Source organism: Carassius auratus, chromosome 34, assembly GCF_003368295.1.
Source record: "Carassius auratus strain Wakin chromosome 34, ASM336829v1, whole genome shotgun sequence".
NCBI lineage: Eukaryota > Metazoa > Chordata > Actinopteri > Cypriniformes > Cyprinidae > Carassius > Carassius auratus.
Window position 1 is genome coordinate 1,570,026 of NC_039276.1, and position 13,054 is coordinate 1,583,079.

At 36.5% G+C, this 13,054-nt stretch overlaps 1 protein-coding gene across 2 annotated transcripts in view; it reads right to left on the reverse strand.

The window, feature by feature from the left end:
• Nucleotides 1–836: 836 nt before the first annotated feature.
• LOC113052916 (protein TANC1-like) overlaps nucleotides 837–13,054 on the reverse strand; it is a 139,064-nt gene continuing 126,846 nt past the window's right edge. The window contains exons 22-26 of one of the 2 annotated variants that reach the window (XM_026217394.1): nucleotides 12,802–12,934; nucleotides 11,192–11,283; nucleotides 5,713–5,859; nucleotides 4,502–4,602; nucleotides 837–2,125 (exon numbers count right to left, since the gene is read on the reverse strand). In XM_026217394.1, coding sequence (XP_026073179.1) covers nucleotides 1,030–2,125; nucleotides 4,502–4,602; nucleotides 5,713–5,859; nucleotides 11,192–11,283; nucleotides 12,802–12,934 — 1,569 coding nt within the window. In that variant the 3' untranslated portion in view covers nucleotides 837–1,029. Of the gene's footprint in view, nucleotides 2,126–4,497; nucleotides 4,603–5,712; nucleotides 5,860–11,191; nucleotides 11,284–12,801; nucleotides 12,935–13,054 lie in introns of those variants that run through there. The other variant, XM_026217395.1, reaches the window with a different exon arrangement.

Below are 13,054 nucleotides of genomic sequence, written 5' to 3' on the forward strand. Positions count from 1 at the left end.
TGATCGAGCCCCGCTTCAGGTGTTTACCATCTGTTATGGTCTTCAGAAGGGCTTAAAAAAATCAATAATAATAATCCTGAAATATTCCATGTTCAAAGGGCTTAAAGAAAACACGAGTAGGAACAGATTCATAATCAGTTTGAACTTAACTTACAGAAGTCTGAACTTCAGAATGTACATTTAATATATTTCTGAGTGAATATTGTGTTTATAAATGCTCCAAATCTTTTTAGATATAAAAGCTATATATATATATATATATATATATATGTATGTGTGTGTGTGTGTATATATACGTGTATATACATATATATGTGTGTATATACATACACATATACATACACATATATACATACATACAAACACAAATACATACACACACACACACATATATATTATGTATTACATACATATATATTTATAGACAAATGTAAATTGTCCTTACATATGAATTTCTTTATAAAACTTACATTTTAATGAAAATGGGTGAGTTGAAACTATTATTCTACAACATGGAAAATAGAGATTAAATGTGTGTAAACGTTTTTGACACTGTATTTTGTATCATGAACTTTTTTTGATTGATTGTGTTGTGTATTGTTTTTAATATCTATGATTTATCATATTCATACAACTAACTTTCAAAAGTTTGGAGCGCCAAGGATTTTTTTATTATTTTTGAACGAAGTCTCTCCAAAGCTGCATTTATTTGATCAAAAATACAGTTAGGATTGTGAAATATTATTACAATTTAAAACAACTGTTTTCTGTGTGAATCTCTATTTAACTCTAATTTATTTCTGTGATGCTACACTGTATTTTCAGCATCATTCCTCCAGTCTTCAGTGTCACATGATCTTCAGAAATCATGAAAATATGTTGATTTACTGCTCAAGAAACATTTCTGATTATGATCAATGTTGAAATCAAAGGACGTGTGTACATATATATATACAGGGGCTGGAATCGTCCTCAGATCAGATCCCTTCATCTGAAGGGTGTTTTCTAGGGTCACTGCATATAAACGTCCTAAACATTGGACTCTATAAAGGATCTCTTTGGTTTGATTGCCACTACATGACTGGAGTGGTTTTCTCGAGTTAAGCTGGGCTGTTTGCTCACACTGTCCATGTATGAATGTGTCATGGCCGGTTTGCTTTCTTTATGGCAGAACTCTTTAGCATGCAGACTCCCGTTGTGCAGGGCCGGACCCTTGAGCGGCTCGTAATAAGCTCCGGACAGTTTGCCGTACACGATGTCACCCGTCAGACCCGCAGAAGTCACAAGTCCTTCAGTGGAGTGACTCTGCCAGCCTCGAGACCCCACCGGCTGCTGCTGCTGCTGCTGAAATCGAGCCGTCTTGTGCATGATTCCCATGAACGGACGGGGTTTGTACTCCACAGAGCCGGTTTGGCTGATCTTAGGCTTGTCCGATGTGGTTCTGGTGCGCACGTCCGGGCCTTGCGCTTTCCCGCTGTCTGATAAACTGCTGCTGGACGCCAGGCTGCTGGTGGAGCTGGAGACCCTCATGCTGGGATCTTTTCTCAGCTCTTGACTTGGAGCTCCAGAAGTCGTGGAAAGCGTCTCTTCTAGAGACTGAGTTTTGGAGGAGTGCACTTGGATGTCTGTGTGGTTGTTTGCAGGCAGTAAAGGGCTGATGTCGATGCCTGGTCCAGCCTTGAGCACAGTGGATATGTGGCGGCTGGGAATGGGGCTGGACGGAGCATACTGTGATTGGTTTTTTGTGTGTGTTGGTCGTGTGGATCCTGCTTGTAAGGAGCCCAGATGCTGATTGGTTTTGATGATCTGTGCCTGTTTGCTGGGCTGCAGGACGAGGCTCTTCTGGTGTCTGTGAGGCGGTGAAACCGAGCGGCCGTTTGATGTCCGGTTTAGTGAGTAGATGTTTCGAGACCAGGCTTCAGAGTCGTCATCCTCCTCTTCCTCGTCATGGATGCACTCCGTCCTGTCGTCCTGCTCTGGATCGGCGTGCTCTGGGCTGCTCAGGTATTTGCTCTGCATCTGTTTACACTCGTCCTCGACGCGCGCCAGCAGACGACTGATCTCGCGGTTGTTGGGACAGATCTTCGTGGCCTCGTGCAGGTCATCTAACGCTGCGCTAAACTGTCTGAGAGTACAGCGTTCATAAAGAGATGGAGAGAAAATCACAAGAATAACTGAGACTGGAAACACTAACAATTGTGAAAGGAAAAAGAACCATAACTCAAATCAAAACTCTACGGACATTTTTTCGAGTTTTGTAAAATTATTCTATACTTATTTCTCTATCATTATTTAGAAACTACCAAAGAAATTTTACAACATTTAGCATTATATTTCACCCTCCCACTCCAGCCAGGGTCTTGTATTTGCTGAATTACATATAAAAAAAAACCTTTATATATATATATATATATATGTATGTATGTATGTGTGTTTGTATGTATGTGTATTTATATGTATGTATGTGTATGTAAGTACGTGTGTGTATGTATATGTTTGTGTGTGTATATGTATGTATGTGTGTATTTATGTATATATGTATATGTATGTATGTACGTATGTATTTATATGTATGTATGTGTATGTATGTGTAAGTGTATGTATGTATGTGTATGTATGCACGTGTGTGTAAGTATATGTGTGTGTGTGTGTGTGTGTGTGTGTGTGTGTGTGTATGTATGTATGTGTATGTAATGTATGCACGTGTGTGTAAGTATATGTGTGTGTGTGTGTGTGTGTATGTATGTGTATGTATGTATGTGTATGTATGGCCTAATGGTTAGAGAGTCAGACTCCCAATCGAAAGGTTTTGAGTTTGAGTCCCGGGCCGGCAGGAATTGTGGGTGGGGGGAGTGCATGTACAGTTCTCTCTCCACCTTCAATAATGTATGTATGTGTGTATGTGTATGTGTGTGTGTGTATGTATGTATGTATATGTATATATATATGTATGTGTGTGTACGTGTGTGTGTATGTAATTATGTATGTATGTATGTATATGTACGTGTATGTATGTATGTGTATGTATGTATGTTTTAGTGGTGGGCCGTTATCGGCGTTAACGCAAGACTCTTATCGGGCGATAAAAAAAATATCGCCGTTAATCTATTCTAAAAGTTGGGTTGGGAGCTGGGTCCATACTAAGCAAGCTATGGTGACTTTCACATTTTATATAACCGACTGGCTGAGGCCAGCCTAAAAAGATGCTCAGGACAGTTGACGGGCCACTGCTGAGAGAGAGAGCCGCGTATCACGGACAGTGACACTGAACCGAGCTCTCTTCTGCGAAGAGAAAGGCGTCTCAAAACACTTGAACATCGAATTTGCTTATTTTTGCTCTTGTGCCGACAAATACATACAAAATATGTCAAAATATCCACCTTGGAAATTATGCTCGAAAAAATTTAACGTTATTTCTTAAGTGAAAGTAAACAGTTGAGGAAAAAAATGGGATGTGTATTATATTGGATGCGTTCACCGTCTCTTAAAGTGACCACGCCTAATTTAGCGACTGGCTGCTGTAATGTTAATCCAAGAAAATGAAAGAAAATCACTCACTGCTCTTGACTGCATTAACAGTCAAACCAAAAATTATTCAGACACCAGGTATAATTTTTGATATATATAGCAAAACTGTAATAATGTGAGAAATGTTGAAGGTGTCTGAATAAATGTAGGTTTGTTTGTATATTTCATTTTTACATTGAAGACTCTCCAGTGCTATTATTTGGTTTCTGTACCTTGACACCTACAAACTTGGAAAAAACTTAAACATTGGTGTGAAACAGGAGTAATGTTGTTTGCACCTTGTGCAATGTGGAATTAGTTTACAGCTTTTTCAAGCACCTAGCTTGATGAACCCATTCTCAAAGACTTACTGTTTGTCAATTTTATTTGGGTAACACACATATTCTGAATGCCTTCGGCAGAATTCGAATGAGCCATTTTAATCTAGATTAATTTCAAGATCAAAGTGAGATTAATCTAGATTAAAAAAAAATATCTATGCCCACCACTAGTATATATATGTATGTATGTATGTATGTATATATATATATATATATATATATATGTATGTATATGTGTGTGTGTGTATGTATGTATATATATGTGTGTATGAATGTGTGTGTGTGTGTGTGTATATATATATATATATATATATATGATTAGAAATATAAGTCATTTAATTAAAATGATATATACATAAGAGATTACAAATAAAATTAATTTGTATAATTTAATTTAAATTAAAATATAATTGTAATCAACCAAATTAAATAGGTGAATGATGTTTCAATATATTTTTTTAAATAACTTCTTATAGATTTGAATTATTTTTTATTGTTATAATCAACATTTAGCATTCAGTTTGATATTTAATGCAATTCTGACTTGACCAGAACAGTCTCTGCATGTAAAGTGCACTAGTGATGCCTTATAATGCTGCCTAAGTAGGCGGCTCACTAGGTTTGGAGCAGATGAAAGTGCATCCTGGTCTCACCTGCTGCTGCGTTTGGCTCTGGCTCGAGCATAGTACGCCTCATATGATCTGGGTTTGAGCTCCAAAGCCTTGGTTGCGAACTCCTCCGCCAATCCAAAGTCCTGTCAGAGAGAGTGAAGTGAACATCAGAGAAGCAATCATCCACTCAGACAGAGCTGCACGGCTGAATAGCTGTAGATTGGTCCAAGTAATTAATCAACTCTTCAGCTCTTGTTCAATGTGTCATCAGTCAAAGGTGATAAAGACTGGAAACTGGCTCTGGATTGTGTCGGGAGACCTTTTGGAGCCGGGCTATTACTTCTGAACAGACCTTCAAATCAATTCGAGCCCTCGGAGTAATCTGCATCTTTCTCTTCTTGCCGTGTTTGACATTTTGAGCAGAGAAAAACCACAATCTGATTGATCCAGATCAGCAGAACCAGCTCTAAACCCTCGCTAAAATCACATTTAAATATTATAGAACATATATTATGAATTGACAATTAGGGATATCAAGTATTTATAGTCTCGATCATGATTTAAATAGGGATCAATAAAAACTTAGCATCAATAATAACAAATGAAATAAAATGTATGTGCAAATTTGTTAATAAATAATGTGATTAATGTAAAAATGTATTAAAAGGGAAATATTATGTGTGCAGTACTGTTGACTAAAATAAATCAGGAAAAAATTTATATTTATTATATAATTAGATTATAATATACACAGTAAATCCAGAGAAACTTAAATTTGTCAATAGCTAAGTATGGATTTGAGTAAAATATTAATATTTGTTTTATTCTGAAAAGGTATGATAACATTTTATATTAAAAATATTAGTCATTAATGTTAAGAATTTAAAATAAAATGTTTTCATTTGTTGAGATTGAAAATCAGTGTTATTCCACCAAATATTTATTAGTTAAATCATTGGTAAAAACTGAAAATGTAAAATAAAAGCTAATTCAGAATATGAATAAATTGTGTATAAATAATCCTAAAACAATAATGCCAGTCTGTTGTATTTTAAAACTATGGTGTGGATTGTAAAACCTTTTTTGATGCACGATGTTAGAAAAACCTGGATATCAACCATTATTAATAGATGAATTCAAAATCTGACCATTATACTGTATGTGTCCAGCTCCTGATGGATTTCTATGTCACAGAATGCTATCTAAATCAGCTGACTGTACAGAAGAGGCAGAAGTGAAAGAGAGCACATTACGTTGGTTTTCCGGCGGCAGCGGGAGAGATTGAGGTACAACGACACACGCAGCTCCTTAAAGGCCTTGAGTTCATCAGCGAATCCCTCTCTGGGAAACTTCCGGAGTGCGTACTGATAGCGCTGAGCCGCTTCCTTCATCTTCCCCCTCTGAGAGAATCACACACACATCAAGTCACTCAGTAGTGATACCAGGACAGTCAGGCACAAGAACAGTTAAATGTTCCCCACTTACGCAATAAAAATGTGCAATATCCTTATATTTATTTGTTACCCCTCCATCCTAGTACATCCCTGCATCTTACTCAATTCTATTCCATTATCATCTATAGCACAATCGGTTATACAACTTATTTATTTGCTACTAATTTTTTTGTCTGTGTTGTCTTCTGGTTTTATACTTGGCAATAAAGCTCTTTCTGATTCTGTTATGTCATTATTTCCTCCCTGGATTCAAGCTCAGTGATTTGATTAGGCGTTTGGAGATAATAATTCCCATTTTATTTTAATAAGTGTTCAGACATTAATATCACGTATCAAATCTCCAGAATTCTTGATTATTATTAGTCAGACTCAACACTGATCTCTCACTCTCTCTATATGTGTGTGTGTGTGTGTGTGTGATATATATATATACACACACACACACAGGTGCCGGTCATATAATTAGAATATCATCAAAAAGTTGATTTATTTCACTAATTCCATTCAAAAAGTGAAACTTGTTTATTATATTCATTCATTACACACAGACTGATATATTTCAAATGTTAATTTCTTTTAATTTTGATGATTATAACTGACAGCTAAGGAAATCCCAAATTCAGTATCTCAGAAAATTAGAATATTGTGAAAAGGTTCAATACTGAAGACACCTGGTGCCACACTCTAATCAGTTAATTAACTCAAAACACCTGCAAAGACTTTAAATGGTCTCTTAGTCTAGATCTGTAGGCTACACAATCATGGGGAAGACTGCTGACCTTACAGTTGTCCAAAAGACGACCATTGACACCTTGCACAAGGAGGGCAAGAGACAAAAGGTCATTGCAAAAGAGGCTGGCTGTTCACAGAGCTGTGTCCAAGCACATTAATAGAGAGGCGAAGGGAAGGAAAAGATGTGGTAGAAAAAGTGTACAAGCAATAGGGATAACCAAACCCTGGAGAGGATTGTGAAACAAAACCCATTCAAAGATGTGGGGGAGATTCACAAAGAGTGGACTGCAGCTGGAGTCAGTGCTTCAAGAACCACTACACACAGAAGTATGCAAGACATGAGTTTCAGCTTCACATTCCTTGTGTCAAGACACTCTTGAACAACAGACAGCGTCAGGAGCATCTCGCTTCAAAAAGGACTGGACTGCTGCTGAGTGGTCCACAGTTATGTTCTCTGATGAAAGTAAACTTTGCATTTTCTTTAGAAATCAGGGTGCCAGAGTCTGGAGGAAGAGAGGAGAGGCACACAATCCACGTTGCTTGAGGTCCAGTGTAAAGTTTCCACAGTCAGTGATGGTTTGGGGTGCCATGTCATCTGCTGGTGTTGGTCCACTGTGTTTTCTGATGTTCAAGGTCAACACAGCCATATACCAGGAAGTTTTAGAGAACTTGATGCTTCCTGCTGCTGAAGGCAGAACAGCTGAAGGCCACTATCAGAGTAACCTGGTCTCTCATAACACCGGAGCAGTGCCACAGACTGATCGACTCCATGTCACGCCGCATTGCTGCAGTAATTCAGACAAAAGGAGCCGCAACTAAGTATTGAGTGATGTACATGCTAGGGCTGTAGTACTCGAGTCCGGTCTTGGACTCGAGTCCGGACTCGAGACATTTTTCTGTCGTCTCGGACTTGTCTCGGACTCGTTGAATTTGCACTCGGACTTGTCTCGGACTTGGCCATTGGACTCGCCAAGTCTTCTAGTTGGTCTTGACCGAGTCCAGCAAAAAAATAAAATAAAAAATTTATCCTTCATAACAAAACCACATTTGCATGATGTCGCGACTGAAAACGTGTGGAAAACGCTAGGCGCGCCGCTCTCCTTATTTCCAAAGCACTCTGTAGCCTGCACTTGCGCTCCAGTGGCGTCTGCTGTTGCTGGGCAACCATGACCCGCTCTCCATGATGACGCAGAAGTTTCAGCAAAGAATAAATGGAATTCCAGCACTTAAAATCACTTGCAGTAGCTCTGCTAATAGATTCATTTAAAAAATGGCTATCCTTGTACAACTATGATCATCTGTTTCTCCATCTTGCCTTAGCTTTCAGTATTGTTCCGGGAAAGGATGTGCATGACCAGCAGTGCACTTACTGCGACCTGAAAAGTTTAGATGTTTCTAATTTAATTTTCTACCTGTTAGATTGTGTTTTATTTACGTCTACACCTAGATAGCCTTTTTTTATCAATAAACGCGTATTAATGTATAGCCTTATGCAACAATTACATATGTAAATTTTAAAAACTTTATATATGACATTACATATTTACATTTTCATGTAACAGCCAGTATTTGTATCTGTAACAATCACAATTGTTTTCCTATCTGCATTCGGATACAACATCGTACAGTTACTTGATAAGACTGTTATGACTTTTTATATATTTTTTCGTAGTTATCACTGAACAAGTATGTCGTGTTAAACTGAAATAATTATTAATTTCTAAAATAATATTTATCATGCAAGCAGAGAGATGTCATGACAAACGTGTCATAGTGATCATTTGAACACGACTGAATCCATTCAATGCACACATTCTCATTACGCAGAACACTTTGAGCGAGTCTTAATGTTAATGAACTTCACTAAACAGATGTGTGTGTTCCGCGCAAACCAGCAAAAGGTAAATATGCAAACATGTAGGACAAGTAGACAATGTATCCGTATCTAAGCTGATTATTAGCCTACTCTTGAGAGAGAACTGGTTTGGTTTTTGAGAGACTGAGACACGAAACGCTGCTGTTTGATTGGCGAGCGCGCTGTGCTTATTCCATTCATTCGTATCATGGTAGCCTAAGCTTTCAATATTTGCCTTTTAAATATATGCAAATAATATAACGTGTAGCTATGATGTATTATTATAGGTAAAATTACTCTTGCAACGCTCTGATTTCTGAGAGATAAACAGAGAGGTGACAACAATGCGGTGTTTGATTTGCGCTCTTTTCACTCATAAAGTTTACATTCATTAACTTCTGGCGCTGATGCCCTGGCTCACCTGTTATCTAGGAAACACCAGACTCTGTCAGCTTTAGCCGAGTATTCAGGCAGAATTATTCCTTGAGCGTTATTCGTTTTTTAAGCCATTATCCGTGCCATTCCGAATAAGGTATTCGGCTTCAGGCACAACCCTAATTATTACATTACGTATTTTATTTTTACATGCAACATAGATAAGGTCATATAGTAACAGCGCCACGCAATATTGTAATTCTAAAATTCACGTGTTACTTGCAATCACTTTGTATTCATTATGGTTAATGCATGCTGGAGTAGTCGATTGTTTCCGACAGAGCTCGACTAGTCTATGCAAGCACTAGCATAGTATGACAAAAATGTCGCTGTATTTATGTGCGCATGTCCAGTAGAGCCAAACGTATCCATTCTAGCCTTGCTGCGCGCATTTGTCATATATCCCGAGCTTTGCGTGTGTCTGTGCACTGTGCCAATTAGGCATCTGTCATATACATTTTTGACCACAGATATAATGTCAACAAAAAATAAAGTACATAAAAATTATTTGACCTTACAGTTCCAAACTTTGTTTATCCAAGTTTAGCTCCCAGGGTCGGACTGGGGGTAAAACCAGTACTCATTACCAGGGCCCCAAAGGAAGAGAGGGCCCTTGAAAAGTATGAATCTGAAATATATATTTTTTACCTGGATATTTTCATGGGTGGGGGCCAAGGGGGCCCATCAGGACTGCCTATGCATAGGGCCCAGGATCTTGTTTAACGCCCCTGTTAGCTTTAACCCTAATTATACACACTTGAACCTAATCAAGCTCTTACTAGACACACTAATCTTCCAGGTGTTTTAAGGCCAGTTGGAGCTAAATTTTTCAGAGTTGTTACTTTGTACATGCTTTTTGATCATTACAAATAATAATGTAAAATGATTTTCTTAGAATAGGAGATATGCTTTCTCTTGCATCACAAACATTATCAGTAGTTAAGTATGTGGTCTTGAAGAGGACCCTTTTTTCTTTCATTTGGACTCGGTCTTGGACTTGGACTCGAACCTCTTTGGACTCGGTCTTGACTCGGTCTCGACTAGTCCTGGACTTGGACTTGACTTGGACTCGACAAAGCCGGACTTGACTACAGCTCTAGTACATGCTCATACTCTTCATTTGGCCAAGATTTCAAAAAATCCTTTATTTTTATTGGTCTTAAATAATATTCTAATTTTCTGAGATTTTCCTTAGTTGTCAGTTATAAACATCAAAATTAAAAGAAATAAACATTTGAAATATATCAGTCTGTGTGTAATGAATAAATATAATATACAAGTTTCACTTTTTGAATGGAATTAGTTAAATCAATTTTTTGATGATATTCTAATTATATGACCAGCACATGTATATACACAATTTATTTATTATTAATAAAATTTTTATAATCAACATTTATCTTGCTTCATCCACCCTAAAAAAATGCAATAATTTTATATATTAAAAATGCATAGTACATTTACTTATTATAATTTATAATTCTAATCCACATATCCACCCTACCCTCGTTTTGAATAAATTATATTTATAATTATTTATATTTATATATCATTTTTCATTTAAAATGTTAAATTGATAAGGTATGTAATAATTATATATTATCTTGTAAAGAATAAATTACATGATCCTGTATTTAACATATTTTATATATATATATATATATATATAAGTTTAAAAATTAAAATGTTATCTCTCTCACTCTCTCTATATATATATTTAATTAAATGGATGGACTGAGTGAAATATTGAATGTTGGTTATAATTGAATGTTGAATGTTGAATGTTGGTTATAATTATAAATTAACATAATTATAAATTAACATATAATTATATAATTATTATATATTACCTTTTATTGAAAGGTAAATATATAATATTTATAGATAATATTTATATATGTATATTAATACATTTTAATTAAAGTTATATGCATAATAATATAATTAGAATATTAGAAGATTTATATATCATTTTAATGATAATATATATATATATATATATATATATATATATATATAATATTATTGAATTAATAAAAAACATTATATTATGAAATATTAAATAAAATTATCAAATATTATTTATAACTGTAATCAACATTTATTTCATGTTAATCATTCCCATGTTTATTTGAATAGGAATTCAGTGATTAATATATCACATATCAAAACTTCCCTGAAATATTCTTGAAGAATCTCAACCTTGAGGTGTTAAGTGTCTTCATATAATCACTCTGAACTTGAATCTGTCCTGACCTTATACAGCAGGTTGCCTTCCTCCATCAGCTTCTGCAGGAGGATGAGGAGGATGTCGGGTTTGGAGGTCGCCATCGCCCAGGCTGCGTTACCTTGAGAGAGAGTGGGGGGGGGGGGGGGGGAGATATAGAGAGAGAGAGAGAGAGAGAGAGAGGGGGGAGAGAGAGAGATAGAGAGACACACAGAGAGAGAGAGAGAGAGAGAGAGAGAGTGAGACAGAGAGATAGAGAGAGAGAGAGTGAGACAGAGAGATAGAGAGACACACACAGAGAGAGGGAGAGAGAGAGATGGAGAGAGAGAGAGGTGGAGCGTTACAACTGATCCTCAAGACACAGCTGAGCAGAAATATTGAATTGGTGTAAAACAGAGTTACCTAAAGAGTGTACCTGTTCGATCATAAGGTGATGTTCTGTAGCCTGACGAGGGTTTTAATGAAAGCAGTTCAAGAGAGAAGAATGAAAAAGAGAGCAGAAAGAGACATGCAGAGAGGACATAGAGCATCACACATCCACAGCAGACACACAGCAGCCTTCAGACCTCACGTGTTTCTCTCGGCTTGCTTCCACTGAAGAAAAGAAAGCTCCGGACCCAAAAACGGGCTCATTTTTAATACATTTACATCTTTTCATTCTCTCCCAAGCTTTAGATTGGGAACGCCTGCTTAATATTATTGAGACCTTTGTCACACTGAGGTGTTTGTCTTCTGCATGTTATTTTTGCATCATTAGGATATTATTATATTTAAAAAAAAATATTCTGAATCAATATTTTTTTTTTTAATTCTTAACATTTTTATTTAAACTATTTTAAGACAAGAAGTTAAACTATTTCAAAGAAGTTCAGCAGGAGAAAAAAGTCTGAAAATCACTGATAAATAAATAAATATGGAAACAACTTCAGCCACTTTATTTTCATTTATATTTTGATGACTATGATTATTTGGTTATGTATTTTAGTTGATATATGTGAAGTGTAGTTTGTGTCATCAGTAAGACTGAAATTAAATAACTAAGTAATGACTTTTTAAACACCTTTAAATAATGTGTGCATCATCAAGGCAAACTTTGGATATCAAGAATTTCTGAAAATGAATATGATTCATAAAGATCATGACACTATGGCACTATGTGTGCAGATGATGGGTTTAATCAGCTCAAGTCAGTGGAAACACACACACACACCCACACAAACACACACAACCTGTTTTTTTTAATGGTTTACAGGGACTCCCTATAGGTGTGTTGGTTTTTATACTGTACAAACTGTATATTTCTATTATATTTATTTTATTAGTATGTTTTTTCAGTTTTGAATTATGGGGACACAGGAAGTGTCCTCTTAAACCACCTTCACATTGTAATACCTATGTCATTATACAAGTATCCTCATAAACCACATAAACACGCACACACACACACACACACACAAGGAGGAGGCAGGAGGGTCTATAATGTAAGAGCTTCAGGAGAAAAGAACCGATTGGCTAATGCTCTATTTTCAGTGAATCAATTCAGAAACCACATGTAGTCTACTCAGACTGAAAACCCCATCGTGCAAACACATGAAGATTTAAATATGAAAAGGCATGGTTTTCATCCACAGGATCTCACCTAGTTTGGCTCCTTTCTTCAGTAAGGTCAGCACCACTGAGGTGTTTCTGCAGCCGATGGCTCGATCCAGCGGCCTCATGCCACTGTAGTCCACATGTTCAATCACAGCCCCCTTCTCAACCAGATAATGAACCTGCAAACACACACCTCGACTCATCAGTGACCGGGACTCTGAACTAGAAGGACAAAGAGGAATTTCCTACACTTTGTGCTAAAATACACTGCTGTTCAAAAGCTTGGGTTAGTAATTTTT